Source organism: Cheilinus undulatus, linkage group 10 (genome assembly GCF_018320785.1).
Source record: "Cheilinus undulatus linkage group 10, ASM1832078v1, whole genome shotgun sequence".
Lineage (NCBI taxonomy): Eukaryota > Metazoa > Chordata > Actinopteri > Labriformes > Labridae > Cheilinus > Cheilinus undulatus.
The window spans coordinates 22,466,152-22,479,179 of record NC_054874.1 but is presented as its reverse complement, the minus strand read 5'-3'; the positions used below and the strand labels follow the sequence as shown (position 1 = coordinate 22,479,179).

Genomic DNA, 13,028 nt, shown 5'->3' with positions numbered 1-13,028 from the left:
CATGCTCCTGTTCCCATGATCGCCGAGTCTGGAGGCCTTATATTTTTTAGGTTGTCAGTCCATCCTTTCTTCTGTTTGGGCCTTTTTTGCAAATGCAATATCTAAAGAACGTTTTGAGGGATTTTTCCTCAAACCTTTCCACAAATGTTCACCCTGACTCAAGGATGATCTGGTTAGTTTTATTGAGGCCATAGGTCAAAGGTTAATGTCATGGGGCTGATGTCCATTCCTTGCTTTTACATGTAATATATCAACACTGCTTTGAGGATTTTTTTTTTTAAAAACTTTGCACACATGTCCACTCTTACCCAAAGATAAACTGACTCAATTTTGTAGGTCAAAGGTCAATAGTCAAGGTTTATTAGACATCATGGTCAGCCCATGCTGATAACATTAAGATATCATACTAGATTCACAAATAGTTGAAATTTAAAGGTAAAAGTTTACATTGAGCTCAGTCTGCAGTTTGAATTTCATATTTCATTCAAGAAAATACACAAAACCAGTTTTATTAGGTTAGTTTAGCCTACTTTTATTTTGTTCTTTTTTTTATGTTTTTAAATATTGAAACTCAAGTTGAATCTATCTTACTTGAAAAAAAGACTAAAATAAACAAAGCATCAATTCCACTTTATCCACCCTCTCCTTCCATCCTTCCACAAAGTGTGTTTAAACATCTTCTTAAAGGCTAAAGTTTCTGTTTATTTGGATATAATACTCTAGGTCCAGTAGATGGCATTGTGTCCACAGGTATAATCTCTCCACAGCTTTAATGGGCTGTTTGCCATAAAAACAGACAGAAAATTAAGAGCAAATTAATAAATCCACAGGATATTTTTGTATCTTCTCAGCCACATCTGTGACACATTAGTTTTTTCTCAGTGCAATCTGAGAAGAGTGGGATTGTAAGCTGCTTAAATATAAGCACGTCTACTTACTGATGAACAGATAGCAGTTCAAAGGTTTCTCTCTAAAGCGGAGGATAAAGTCAGCTAATGACAAGCAGACACATTCACTTAGCAGTTCCTTATAGAAATCTATAGACGCTTCTGCTCACGTAATGTTGTCTATCTCTTAGACACCGCAGGGTATGCTTTCATAAATGTTTTCAGCTGCTGAGGTGCTGAGATGTTCAAGTGTCCTCCTTGGCAGAAATCCTCTCCCTGGTGTGAAGAAATTAAAAATTTAATTATATTTTCAGTCCCTTATAGAAGAGGACGGACTTCAACAGCTTAATATCTGCACACTTTTAATGTGTAAAATAATATGAATGACAGATGAGCCACAAACTGTAATCCATTCCACACTTACAGAAAATAGAGACGAGGATTATGATTATGGAGAGGAGGAAAATAGCTGCAACCCGGCCGATGTTGCCCAGTCCCAGGAATGCTTTGAATTCTTCCTGCAATAAAAATGAACATTATTGTGGGAAAGAATTATGATTAAACACTGTATCTATTCCACAAATATTTACTATATTTCAATGATAAAATACACTAAAAATTGGCAAGTTTTACTCATTTATTTTATTTTATTTTAGATTTATTTTTAGGGCGTGTGGCCTTTATTTTGAGAAGAAAAGGCAGTGGGTAGAGTTCAGAATCAGGGAGAGAGAATGACAGTCAATAGTCCGATTCAAATATGTGCTGCCTATTTGGAAGGCTAACTTCTGCAAATGGGCCGCAACCAGCTGCTTGGCCATCTACACCCCTTTACTCTTTTTTAACATTCTTGACACCCACACCTGTGTATATAATTTTTTGTATACAGGCAAGTTCTCATAATTTCAATTTAAATTAGACAGGAAAGTGAGTTTCTCTCTGAGATCCAGGTTTACACTTCTGATTCTTTTAAGAAATAGATCATTTAAAAAGAAGAAGAAGAAGGCATCAGATCTTTGAATATGACATTTTTTATTTCATAGTGTGAAGGAATTTTCTATTAGGTCTTTTTCATGTCAAAGTAAAAGTTTGTTTATAAAGCACTTTAAAACAACTGGTGTACTGATGTACATGCTTAAAGGGATACTTCAACATTTTGGCAAATTCGCCCATTGCCATAATTCCTGTAGTCTTAGTAATAGGTTCGTTTCCTTTAGTTGTCAGTGCAAGCTGTTTCTAGATCTGGGGGGACCGTTAAACCAGCTGCACAGGTAACGCTATGGAAGCAGATGGTATTTTTTGCTTTCCCCATCAAACTCATCAAATACACAATCCAACAACTCCAAAATGCTCTCGTGGACAAGTTGTGACCTGCACATTCACCACGCTATGAAATAATAATGTATAACTATGTAACATTACAACACATGAAGCAAATACTCGGAACTATTTCTTGAGTAAACCACTGGGCGGAGTGACACAGTGCAGCAGCCTTGTCTGGAGTGTAGTTCCGGCTTTGCATTTAACTTTAAAAAACATTAAACATTAAATTAAAACATCTCTGTCTCGTAATGTTCCATGATTATTTCATAGCGTGGTGAATGTACAGGTCACAACTTGTCCACGAGAGGGTTTTGGAGTTGTTGGATTGTGTATTTGATGAGTTTGATGAGGGAAAGCAAAAAATACCGTCTGCTTCCATAGCGTTACCTGTGCAGCTGGTATATCAGTCCCCCCAGATCTAGAAACAGCTTGCACCAACAACCAAAGGAAACGAACCTATTACTAAGACTATAGGAATTATGGCAATGGGCGAATTTGCCAAAATGTTGAAGTATCCCTTTAAGCTGCAATAACTAGAAATAGAAATAGAAATATATATATTATATACTCCAGCTAAGAGACTACTAAGGTAAATAGCTTTGTAGCTTACTCTGACTCAACTGTTGTGTTACATTTGGCTCTGTTAAAAACACTATTAAACTAAACTCACCAAAGTAACTTAGCATATACATTTTAAAGGGATAATGAAGGGCTTATTAAATCATATTTGCCAGCAGGTGAATAATGCAGGCAGTGAGGGTAAAGGCTGTGACAGAGGGTGCAGCAGGCACTTCAGACATAATCCTGCAGCTTCTTGCAATTTTCTGTCAAGTTGTCAACTTGTTTTAAGTCAAAGTTTTCTACAGCTTAACACTGTGAAACAATCAGAATATAACTTGTGTGAATGAGTGAATGAATGAATTTACTTTGGTTCTACAACAAACAAACCAATCTACAAGGGCAAAGAGAAATTTATGATTTCAAGGCAACTAAAGGCTGAAGCTACAGCTTATTTAAAGCTACCCCTCTTACCTCATAAAACCATAGCCATTACATAAATAAGTTTTATAACATAAGACCAACGCTGATGCACTGTTATTTTTGTCAATCACAATAAATGTACATTAACATGTACATGTTAACTTAAATTTCCCATCTTGTATTCCATAATTAAATTACTCTTTGGTTGATCAATTCATTTTAAACTCTGGATACTTTGTGGTAATTTTCATGTTTTTGCCTTATACATTATTTGTATTTTATGTTATCCTACTTAGTCTAGAAATGTAAGTATGTTTATTTGGAGGAAAAGAGGATTAGTTGGCTCATGATCATTTTCTTTTTTTTTACTTATGATTCATATAGCTTTCTTTTGCAACAGAAAAACTGTAAAATATGTCTCCACACCACTGTTTTTCTGTCACCACTGGCTCTCTCTCTCTCTTTCTACCTGGACTGTAGTCATTGCTGTCTTTCACTGTCATTCATTTTCATGCAGCACATTTTAGAATGACAGTAAATCTGCTTTAAACACTTTGTAGAAAATTATGTATCTATTGTGATAAATTCAGACTTTTGTGATGTATTTCTAGCAAATGACCATGCTGTAAAAACAAAAATAATAACATTAACTGTGCAGCCCTCACTAAAAAAAAAACACATAGTGCAGCACACATGTAGTGGTGCAGTACTTTTAGATGTAAATGATTATTACAGTAACAAATAATGACATTTTAAAGCAAACAGTACCAAAAGGTTTCAAATTACTTGAAATGCTGAATGTATTTATTATTTCTTAACAACTTGATTTTAATAAAAGGAAAAAAAGTAGAAGCATAGTAAAACTTTCTAGCTGTCAAGCTCAACCTGAAATAAAAGCTGACATATAAAGGTGGGTCTAATTTATCATAATAAAAAACCTTAACGAGGATACAAGGACACTATCTAAAGTGAGGGAAGCCTTTACTTTCAGCTCTTAGTAATATATTTATCGACACAGCAAGGAAGACTCACACACAGAAGCCAGAGTCCATCTGGAAGATTCTTCTGTGCATTAAAGATAGTGCAAGATGGACAGAAAAACCTATAAATAATTCAACCGTCTGCTAGGTCTACAATGATTTAATAGGAATATTCTGCATCAGGACAGTTTGTACTCATCTGGTCCTGTGTGACTTCTTCCCTGGAGCATCCAAATAAACTTAGCACAAAAAGTAAAGAAATTTGTGTTTGGTAGATTATTTCTTTGTTGTAACAATGTTTCTTGGCAATAATCTTACACCATTAGAGAGCTTATTTATTTCCCTTTTATATGATGCAATATAAGAAAGAAAGATGCATTTGTGTGATGAGCAGCAGAGCTGAGTATGTGGGTTGCGCAGTTAAAAAATTCACGTTCTAGATTTTCTTTGGTTGACTACAGAGAAAAGTTTGTCAGATCTTCTCTGCCAATGCCAAAACAGCTTTTCTGCCATTGACTCTTGTTTGGTGTTGTTTGGTGGATGCGTTTATCGAAGTCTGAAGAAACAAGATATAATGGTTATTCAACAATTTATTCATTATTCATGAATAAATTGTTATTCATTATTCATCCATTATTCAAAGAAATAATCCTCCAAACATAAATTTCCTTACTTTTTGTGTTAGATTGATTTGTTTCTATCATACCAGAGAAGAGGACAAACTTTGAACAGGTTTTTAATAGGCAGATCAGTTCTTGTATAATTAGTCATATTTAGTTCATGCTGTGAATGTTTGAAATTAATAATATTTTGAAGTACTTTACCTCTGTTGTTGCAATGACAACTCTGGCAAATTTTGGGTCGCCAGCTTCGGTATTGGTAGATGTGGATGGGGCAAGTATTTCTGAAAAGAATTCAAAATTTAAGCCAGGTAAAAACATCATAGTGGTTCAAATCTGCTCATAAAACAGATATATTTCTGATAAATGCTTATTTTCTAACATTTGTATAATTATCCACAGGTGATATCTCACCTTGTGCCTCAGCAGTAGTGAGGATCCACTCCTCTGTAACAGGTTTTTCCTCAGAAGCTGTTAAAACAGAAAACCTTTAGGTTTCATTACAGAGCTCATGATCTCTCTGGATTAATTTCACAAGTGTTACCTTCTTCCACGACCAGCCGTGTGTTGAGCTTATGGTCATTAAACCACCCGGGGATCTCCACCCTGCAGCCATACATGCCGGCGTCACTCAGCTCAGCGGTCATGATGGTCAGGGACACGTCACCCTCCGTTAACCTGCCCAGCAGCTGATACCTTGGGGACTGTCTGAAGTCTACAGTCCCATCATTTGAGGACAGGATGGTGTTGGAGCACTTGGACTGGGGCACCTTCCCTCGCCCCCAACAGAAGCTGAGGACTCCATAGGTTTGGGTGTCGTACTTACAGGGCAGGGTGACATTGTGCCCAGAGAGGCCGATGACATGACATGACACTGTGGAGGAAATTAATGACTTTATCAATCTGCATTACAGATATCTGATCTGAAAGATGTGAAATATGAAGCTCATTCACCCAGCCTCCACACCCCCATATGCTCAACAAATGCAAGACAAAAAGCACAAAATATCGACTTACCTTGTGTCAGGACTGAGAGGAAAAAATACCAAAGACCACGCATGTGTGTAGGCTTGTGTATTCAATGTCCTGAAGTGAGGAAATAATGAAATTCTCCCCTCCACACACAATCGTAGGACTGCTGGAAACAAGAACTGAAGAAACAACTTTGCTATTTTGAAAATAAGGAAGGAAATCAATACAAGTCTCGTCTACATCTCGACCTGACTTCTTGTTGCGTGCAGTGAGCTCACTAGGAAAAAGAATTAATCTTACCTGCTGTCATAAACCAATTACAGTTTATCATGGCCCAAATAAACATCAGCTCTCACCTATAAAGAGATACATTTAAGCATTTATTGTGCCAGGTTTAAATATGACACACAACCCTGCATTTTTTCAGAGAGGGAAGCTTTTAAGAAGCCAGAGGATGATAACACACAGGAAACATCACAGCTGACTAAGTGTCAAACACACTGACATAAGCAGTTCTCAAGCAGCCTGCTTCTTCTGTCTGTTTATAACTCGTGAGCTCCCTGAAAGAGAGCAAAATTAATGATGTTCCTCCAGCTTTCATGCTTTTTGTCAGTGCATAGTCGGTTTTTGGATCACAGTTCCAAGTTTCTTTCACAGAGATTATTAAACTAACATCTCCTCTTCAGCAGTAGCCGTGCTGGTAACTTGAGTAGCAATAATAATAGATGAAGCACTCTAGCCATTGTTGTTGGAATCTGCCTGTGATGGGTTGTTTTAGGGAGATTTCTTTTTGCAAACCCAGTCATGACAAAAAATCCTCAGCATTTACCTAAAACTGTGTTTATAACAGCAACTATCTGGTTTCTAGACACTGTCTGTCTTTTCTTTGGAGTGTTAATAGTGTACAAGTGGTCTCTCCCCATTTAACAAGCACTTGAACCAAATCCTATTAAGATTGAGATAAGATCCTTATGATACCACAAACCATTGACTTTTCTTATTTCTGTGTTTTTATAGGACAAGAAAATCTGTTATTTTGTAGACTAAAGCCATTTACCAGTCACTTTATGTCTGATGGAACAATTGGAGTAAACATTCTGTGGGGTATGCGTCCTCAGTTGTCCTGAAGGGTTTTCATTTCTGTCTCTTTCCTCTCTTTTTGCACTAAATGATCAGTGTTCTTCATGTGTGCTGTATGTGCAAATTCAATTTGGTAAAGGAAAGTCATCAGGTGAATAAAATATGTCTTGTATCACAATTTTCAGAGAAATATATTTAAAAGGAGTGTCAGCCGGTGTGACTGTGTGGGAAGGAGTATGTGAGCAGAGGAGAGGCATCACTCAGGACGGTAACACAGATGAAAGCTGCTCATGCTCGGCTCAAATGAAACTACTGTGTCTATATTTCATAAGCTAAACTCCGCAAAATATGTCGTTCCTTTCACTTGAAGTGGCAGGACGTATTCTGTTGGTGATCGGCCACTCTAAATGAATGGAAGGGGAAACTCTGCAATAACAAGGAAAAGCTTCAATCATAAAGTTGATGAAACATTATGTTGTTCCATCTGCTTTCAGATGCTGGACCCCCCGGTGTATGATGTAAGACAGACGGGGGTTTAGATTTATAAATCAGAAAATGACTTCAAAGACTCAAAAAGAAAAAAAAATAGAGATTGTGCAAGATTGTGCAGCCTGACTACAACATTAAAACCACTGAGGAAGTGGCTGATCTGATATCATCCCATCAAACACAGTACTTCTGGTGAAACCTAGTTTATGAACAGATGTCTAGCCATATTTCACAGTGTTAGCATTAGTTCAGCAGTCCATGGAGTCAAAAGCCGCCATATATTTAAGATCAGCTGATCTCACACAAGCCCTCATCAGCTGACAGCCAGCTGATTCACTCTAAGCACTCTAATTGCTCTCATGCTGCCATATTCAAACACCTCTATCCTGGCTATGCTTTGCTGATTCCTCTGCAAGCTGCTTCATGCAGCCCTACTCCACCCCAGCTCCTCATCTATCCTAAATGAGACTTGATCAATGCCATTCTGTTGTCACTGATGCCTGCTCCGCTCTGGGTTTATTGCTGCTTCTCTCCCTGCCTCAGGCTTTCCTTGTAGGCACAGGGAGAGCAGGAATGTCTGTTGTTCCTGCTTTATGCTTTCCACATAGGCTTGTGGAAGGGAAGGGGGATCCAAGAACAGCCATTTATTAGCATATTTTCATTACTGCTCTGAATCAAATTTGTATTTTTTCTATAAGTACTTCACTAAATTAGACCCTCTGTGTTGTTTTGTATTAGATGTGTGGTTTAGGAAACGTGTTAAGGTATTGTTTGGCTGCTGCCCGATAAATAAAACTGAAATGAAATAAAAGTCCAACATATTTAAGCTGGCACAGCGTGTATATCCAAAGATTATTGTAATGAGTCTACAACTGAACAGTGAGGTTGTGTATAGATGAGGACAGCAGCAGCAGCCTATGAAGAATAGTTTGTCTTTATCTGACCTCACTCACCTCTGGTAGGCCTGTCTCCACCTTCAGTCGTCAAACACCATTAGGCTTCATACATCACTGTCCTCCCACCATGATGTCCCATGTTTGCTCTGTGAATCTGATCTCAAATTGACCCTAAATAACAACAAACAATAGAAATAAACATTTCAATAGACATGAAAATGGTGACACAATTTGACTTAAAGGAAATCTGTCTTACTTTGTATTATGACAGTTTATATGAAAAAAACAGTGTAGCTATCAAATACTTTTGCTTTTTTCTCTAAAATAATAAAAAAAATACAATCTAAATCCATGTCTGCACTACAGCAAAGTCAACAAGACCACCCCTCCTCTGTAAAACCTCCATTTCCTTGCTCAAACTTTGCAGGAGAACTTTTGTTTACTTTAATTTCCTGTTTGGGTTCAATTTGGAGCCATTGTCAATCTGCTGCACAGATAAAGGTTTAAAAATTGCCATTTAGAGCAGAATAACTGGTCTGGTCTGCAGTCAAAGTGCCACCACTGACAAATCTTTGGCTGGGCCACTTTTGCTGATGTCTGATAAAAACTTAGAGCAAACAGAAAAGGAGAAGCCAGACACGGAGGTCAGAGTCTGTGACATTTTTAGAAGTCATGAAGGAAGTGGAATGGGTAGTCAGTCCAGTTTGCTGTACTTCTGGAGGAAATGACCTACAGAGGATTACACAAGTCAACATACAAATCGATGCCAAATCAAACTTTCAGTTTGATCAGTTTTTCAGTTTTTCTTAGTCTTAGTTGTTTTAAAGTCATCAATCACTGCATGCAAGAGAGAGGAAATCATTGATTTGCAATATTGCTGACACAGTAGGGAGCGCTGTTACTTCTGGCTCAAACTTGCTGAGCTGTTTGCTGCTCCTTGGACCATGAGACAATCTCCTCTCCCCTAATGTGTGAGCCTGAAGAGACACAAACCATCTGCTGAATGGAGAGGGGACAACCGCATGCTTCAAGATACTTCTGTTACTCCATTACTCCCTCTGGAGCACATTAAACACATTCACTGCTCTGAATATCCTGGTAGCTACACAGACTTTAAAAGGGGGAAAAAGAGTGTAATTTAAGGTGTTAGCCACGTGTGGCACTTACATTCCCCTGCATTGTTACATGAACATGACTGATGGAAAATAACATACATGACACAAGTTAAATATTTTGACTTAAAACAGTGAGTTGAGACAGGAGGCACTGAAATATCACGGTTGATAGAGGCAGTATTTAACATCAGCAGACCTCATGGTCGAGATGTTGAACAAATATTTTGGGTTTGACTGGTCTGATCTGCCCTCTGTTCACTTTTGATGACAGCTTGTTTTTACCTTCCTTTGTTGAAACTGTCAGTGAGATAAGATTAAAAGGCTACAAAGATCTTCACCATGCAAAGAGTCGATATAACAACACTGGCAATGGAGCTCTAAGGCTTTTTTTGAACCTCTATGTCAGAGCAAAAGTCAGTGATATCTTATTCTTGTGTTGCATCACCTTAAAAGCCTCAGAGTTCACCAGTGCTTTTTTAATAGCATGCTAATGCTAGTTAGCCCTCTAGTGGTGGCAGCCGTTTTCACAGTGATTTGCTGTGGTTGCACTGTATGAAGCTCTGCCATGCCATAGATATATATAGAAGAGTAGATACGACACACCCCTCTGAGCTGCGTGCCTACGGCAAGGCTAAGCTAGTGGGGGCAAAAGTGTCGGGGCATTCCATGGTTGTAGATGGCACGAAAACTAAAACAACAAGGATGCCTGCACATTGTGCTGCATACGGTTGCACACTACGCCGTACGTTTGAAACGAGGAAACTGGAAATAACCTTTCATGGGTAAGAATAGTTTTTGGCTCTTTTTTCATTATTAAATCTTGTTGAGAGCTTTAGTAAACGGCAACTAGCAAAACACTAACGCGAGCTAGCAGCTTGACAGCCAAATACCAGACGTTTAATAGTAGCTGTAGTATAGTTGTACATCAGCAGTAGTAGTATAAATAGCCTTTAGAGTCGTAGAAGTAGTACCAGCATTTGTAATAGTATTACCAGTTGTAGTAGCAGTGCCAGTATAAGCAGTAGTAGTTGGTGTACTACCACTACTACTAGTAGTAGTTATATACGTTATAGTTATATGTATAGTTATATATTTAAGTCCAAGGTGAAGTGAAGTGTTACTATTTACTCAGTGACGTGCACAACAATTTCAGTGTACCTGTGTCTAACTTGTGCAAATGGCAATAAACTATTCTATTCTATTCTATCTCCATAGAGTGTGTTTTTTTCTATAAACATATAGAGAGTGAGAAGGATAAGGAGGGGGAGAGAGACAAATAAATTAATATAAATGATTATTTGATTACCTTTACAATTAAATCTTTCAATCTAAAAACATAATTTCTATACATATATCTTTATCTTTCTATTTTTATACATACAATTATATGTCTATGTATATACATTTATAAATATTTAATGGCTGAACATAAAAGATTCCCAGACCTCTGGGCTTAAAGAGTAAAATAACTAAAATTGTAGGCTACACTGGTAGACAGCCCTTTCCATTTTTTTGTTTTTAATCAAATGTTCTGTATTAATAGCACATGTTTTGACATTGACCATAAAGCAAACCGCATGAAAATCGGTTGAGAAGTGAGCAGATGATGATTTATTTTCAATGTACATGCATTGCCTTTAATGAGAACGTCGCCCCCGCCAAGATGGCCACCACGTAGGCATGTCACTTAGCAGGCTGCTACAGCGCGCTGGCGTATCTAGTGTTCTATAGATATCTATGTGCCATGCAGCATGTCTGGCTGTTAAACTTCCATACATCTTGAAATATTGGTCCTATGAAGGTGGGACATTTGGGGTCCTATCTGTTATTTCATATTAAATTATGGCTTTGGAGAGAGGGTGTGTGAGAGAGCATAGCACAGCATAGTAGCAGTCCACAACTAATTTGTCTACATATCCTCTAAAAAGACACTGACTGAAGTTAATTTTTTTTTTTTTTTTAATTTGCTAACCCGATTTGTTGCAGCATGGGTGTGTTTGGTCTCCAATAACTTCAAGGTCATCTTTCATTGCTGCTTTATCTCTCTCTCTTATCTCTCTTATCTGAAAGAAGAATTACAGTGTTTTTTTAAACTCATATTGTCATGGATCACATTGCAGGCAGCTGTGCACTTTTAACAGATCAACCTAGAGAAGACCACAGTGTATGCCTTTCCATAGCCCGACATAATTAACAGGAGCTCTCTAATTACTTTTATAACATCTTCACACACGGGCAGTGGTGCTGCTGTTGGAAACTGATCCACACTCTTGAGGTATTTATTCTAAAAATATGCTCATCACATAGCACAATCTTCATGATAAATTAAAGCAGAACGTAAATATTTCCAATACCCCAGCATAGGGAATTAACATATTACTGCCTATTTTAAAAAGCAATGTCTAACTTTTATATTTGTAGGCCGTTGGCAGAAGTAAGGAGTGCCCAAGTACATATACTTTGTTACTGTACTTGGATAATTTTTTAAGATGGCATACTTTACTGGAGTATTTAATTCTATGAAGATTTTTTACTTTCAGTATCTGAACACAAATATCTGTACTCTCCAAGTGTTTCAACCTAAACAGATGATAAAATGATGTCAAAGACATCTCTGCACAGAGAGGAAAAGTCCAAGACAGAAAGTAGGGACAGAAGGAACCAGCAGTAGAGACATTTTTTTGCTCTGTACCAGCACTAGGGTTGCCAACTTTCCAGTATTAGCTGGTACATCCTGTATTTATTTGTCCTGAATTGTCACCAGAGGTAGAAAAATACACAGAAGAAAAGAAAAGCTACTGGTCTGTAAATCAACTCAAGTAAGAGTAAAAAGTAATTAATTCAAAGTTTACTTTAATTACTGAATAGCTACTGAGTTGTACAGTTAAATCTGATATTTTCTTATTGACAGTAACAACAAGAGGAGATCTTCAACAAGGTTGTTTAAGTTAAGTCACACCTCTACAATAAAGTAAAAAAAAAAAAAAAACAGAAGAACTGACAGTATTAATTAAACACTTTCACAGTCTCAAGTGGATTTGTCTACACTAGATATAGTTAAACTACACTTTTGAAAGTCTAAAATGTTCTGCAGTCTGAAAGAGCTGCAGTCAATCTTGAAAACCTGTGGCTAGAGCAAAGAATACGTACTATGCCTCCTTAAGGGTCAACTAAAGTCATGGGCAGAAACTCTAACCCAGTGGATAACTTCACCCATGGTGCAAATGCATCTTACATCAAAAACAAGCACAATCCCCCAGAAACGTGAACAAAAGAACCCCAGCAGGGATCACCTCACAACATGCAACATCCAAACACGACTTAACACATAACAAACACATAACAAACACATCTAAACACGTGATGAGAACTCTGCCCACATATCCCCCCAGATTTGAAATCACAGTTGGCAGAGCTAAGATTCATTAACGGATCAACACTGTCAACTAACTCCAACATTGAAGTCCATTTCCCTTAAGAATGAAGTTAGGATTACATTTGGGAGTAAAAATCGACTTTAAAATGTTTAAGCCTGAGTTTTCAACACAGATTTTGATGTTTTGGGATGTGATGAGGAATATTTCTCTTTCTACGTGCTACTGTGTGGTGTGTGAGAGTGTTGTACTCAAGTAAAAGCCCAGTTACTCTAGTTAAACTTACCTAAATTAAAGTACTGACTTCAAAATGT

At 37.5% G+C, this 13,028-nt stretch overlaps 1 protein-coding gene across 1 annotated transcript; it reads right to left on the bottom strand.

Annotated features, from left to right (window-relative positions):
- Positions 1-342: 342 nt before the first annotated feature.
- LOC121516550 (hepatitis A virus cellular receptor 1 homolog) lies at positions 343-5,933 on the bottom strand. Its single transcript, XM_041797892.1, has 6 exons — positions 5,806-5,933; positions 5,333-5,662; positions 5,203-5,259; positions 4,993-5,072; positions 1,312-1,405; positions 343-1,163 (listed from the first exon to the last, which is right to left on the bottom strand). The coding sequence occupies exons 1-6, from the start codon at positions 5,846-5,848 to the stop codon at positions 1,075-1,077; spliced, it is 693 nt and encodes a 230-aa protein (XP_041653826.1). The 5' UTR covers positions 5,849-5,933; the 3' UTR covers positions 343-1,074.
- Positions 5,934-13,028: the final 7,095 nt, after the last annotated feature.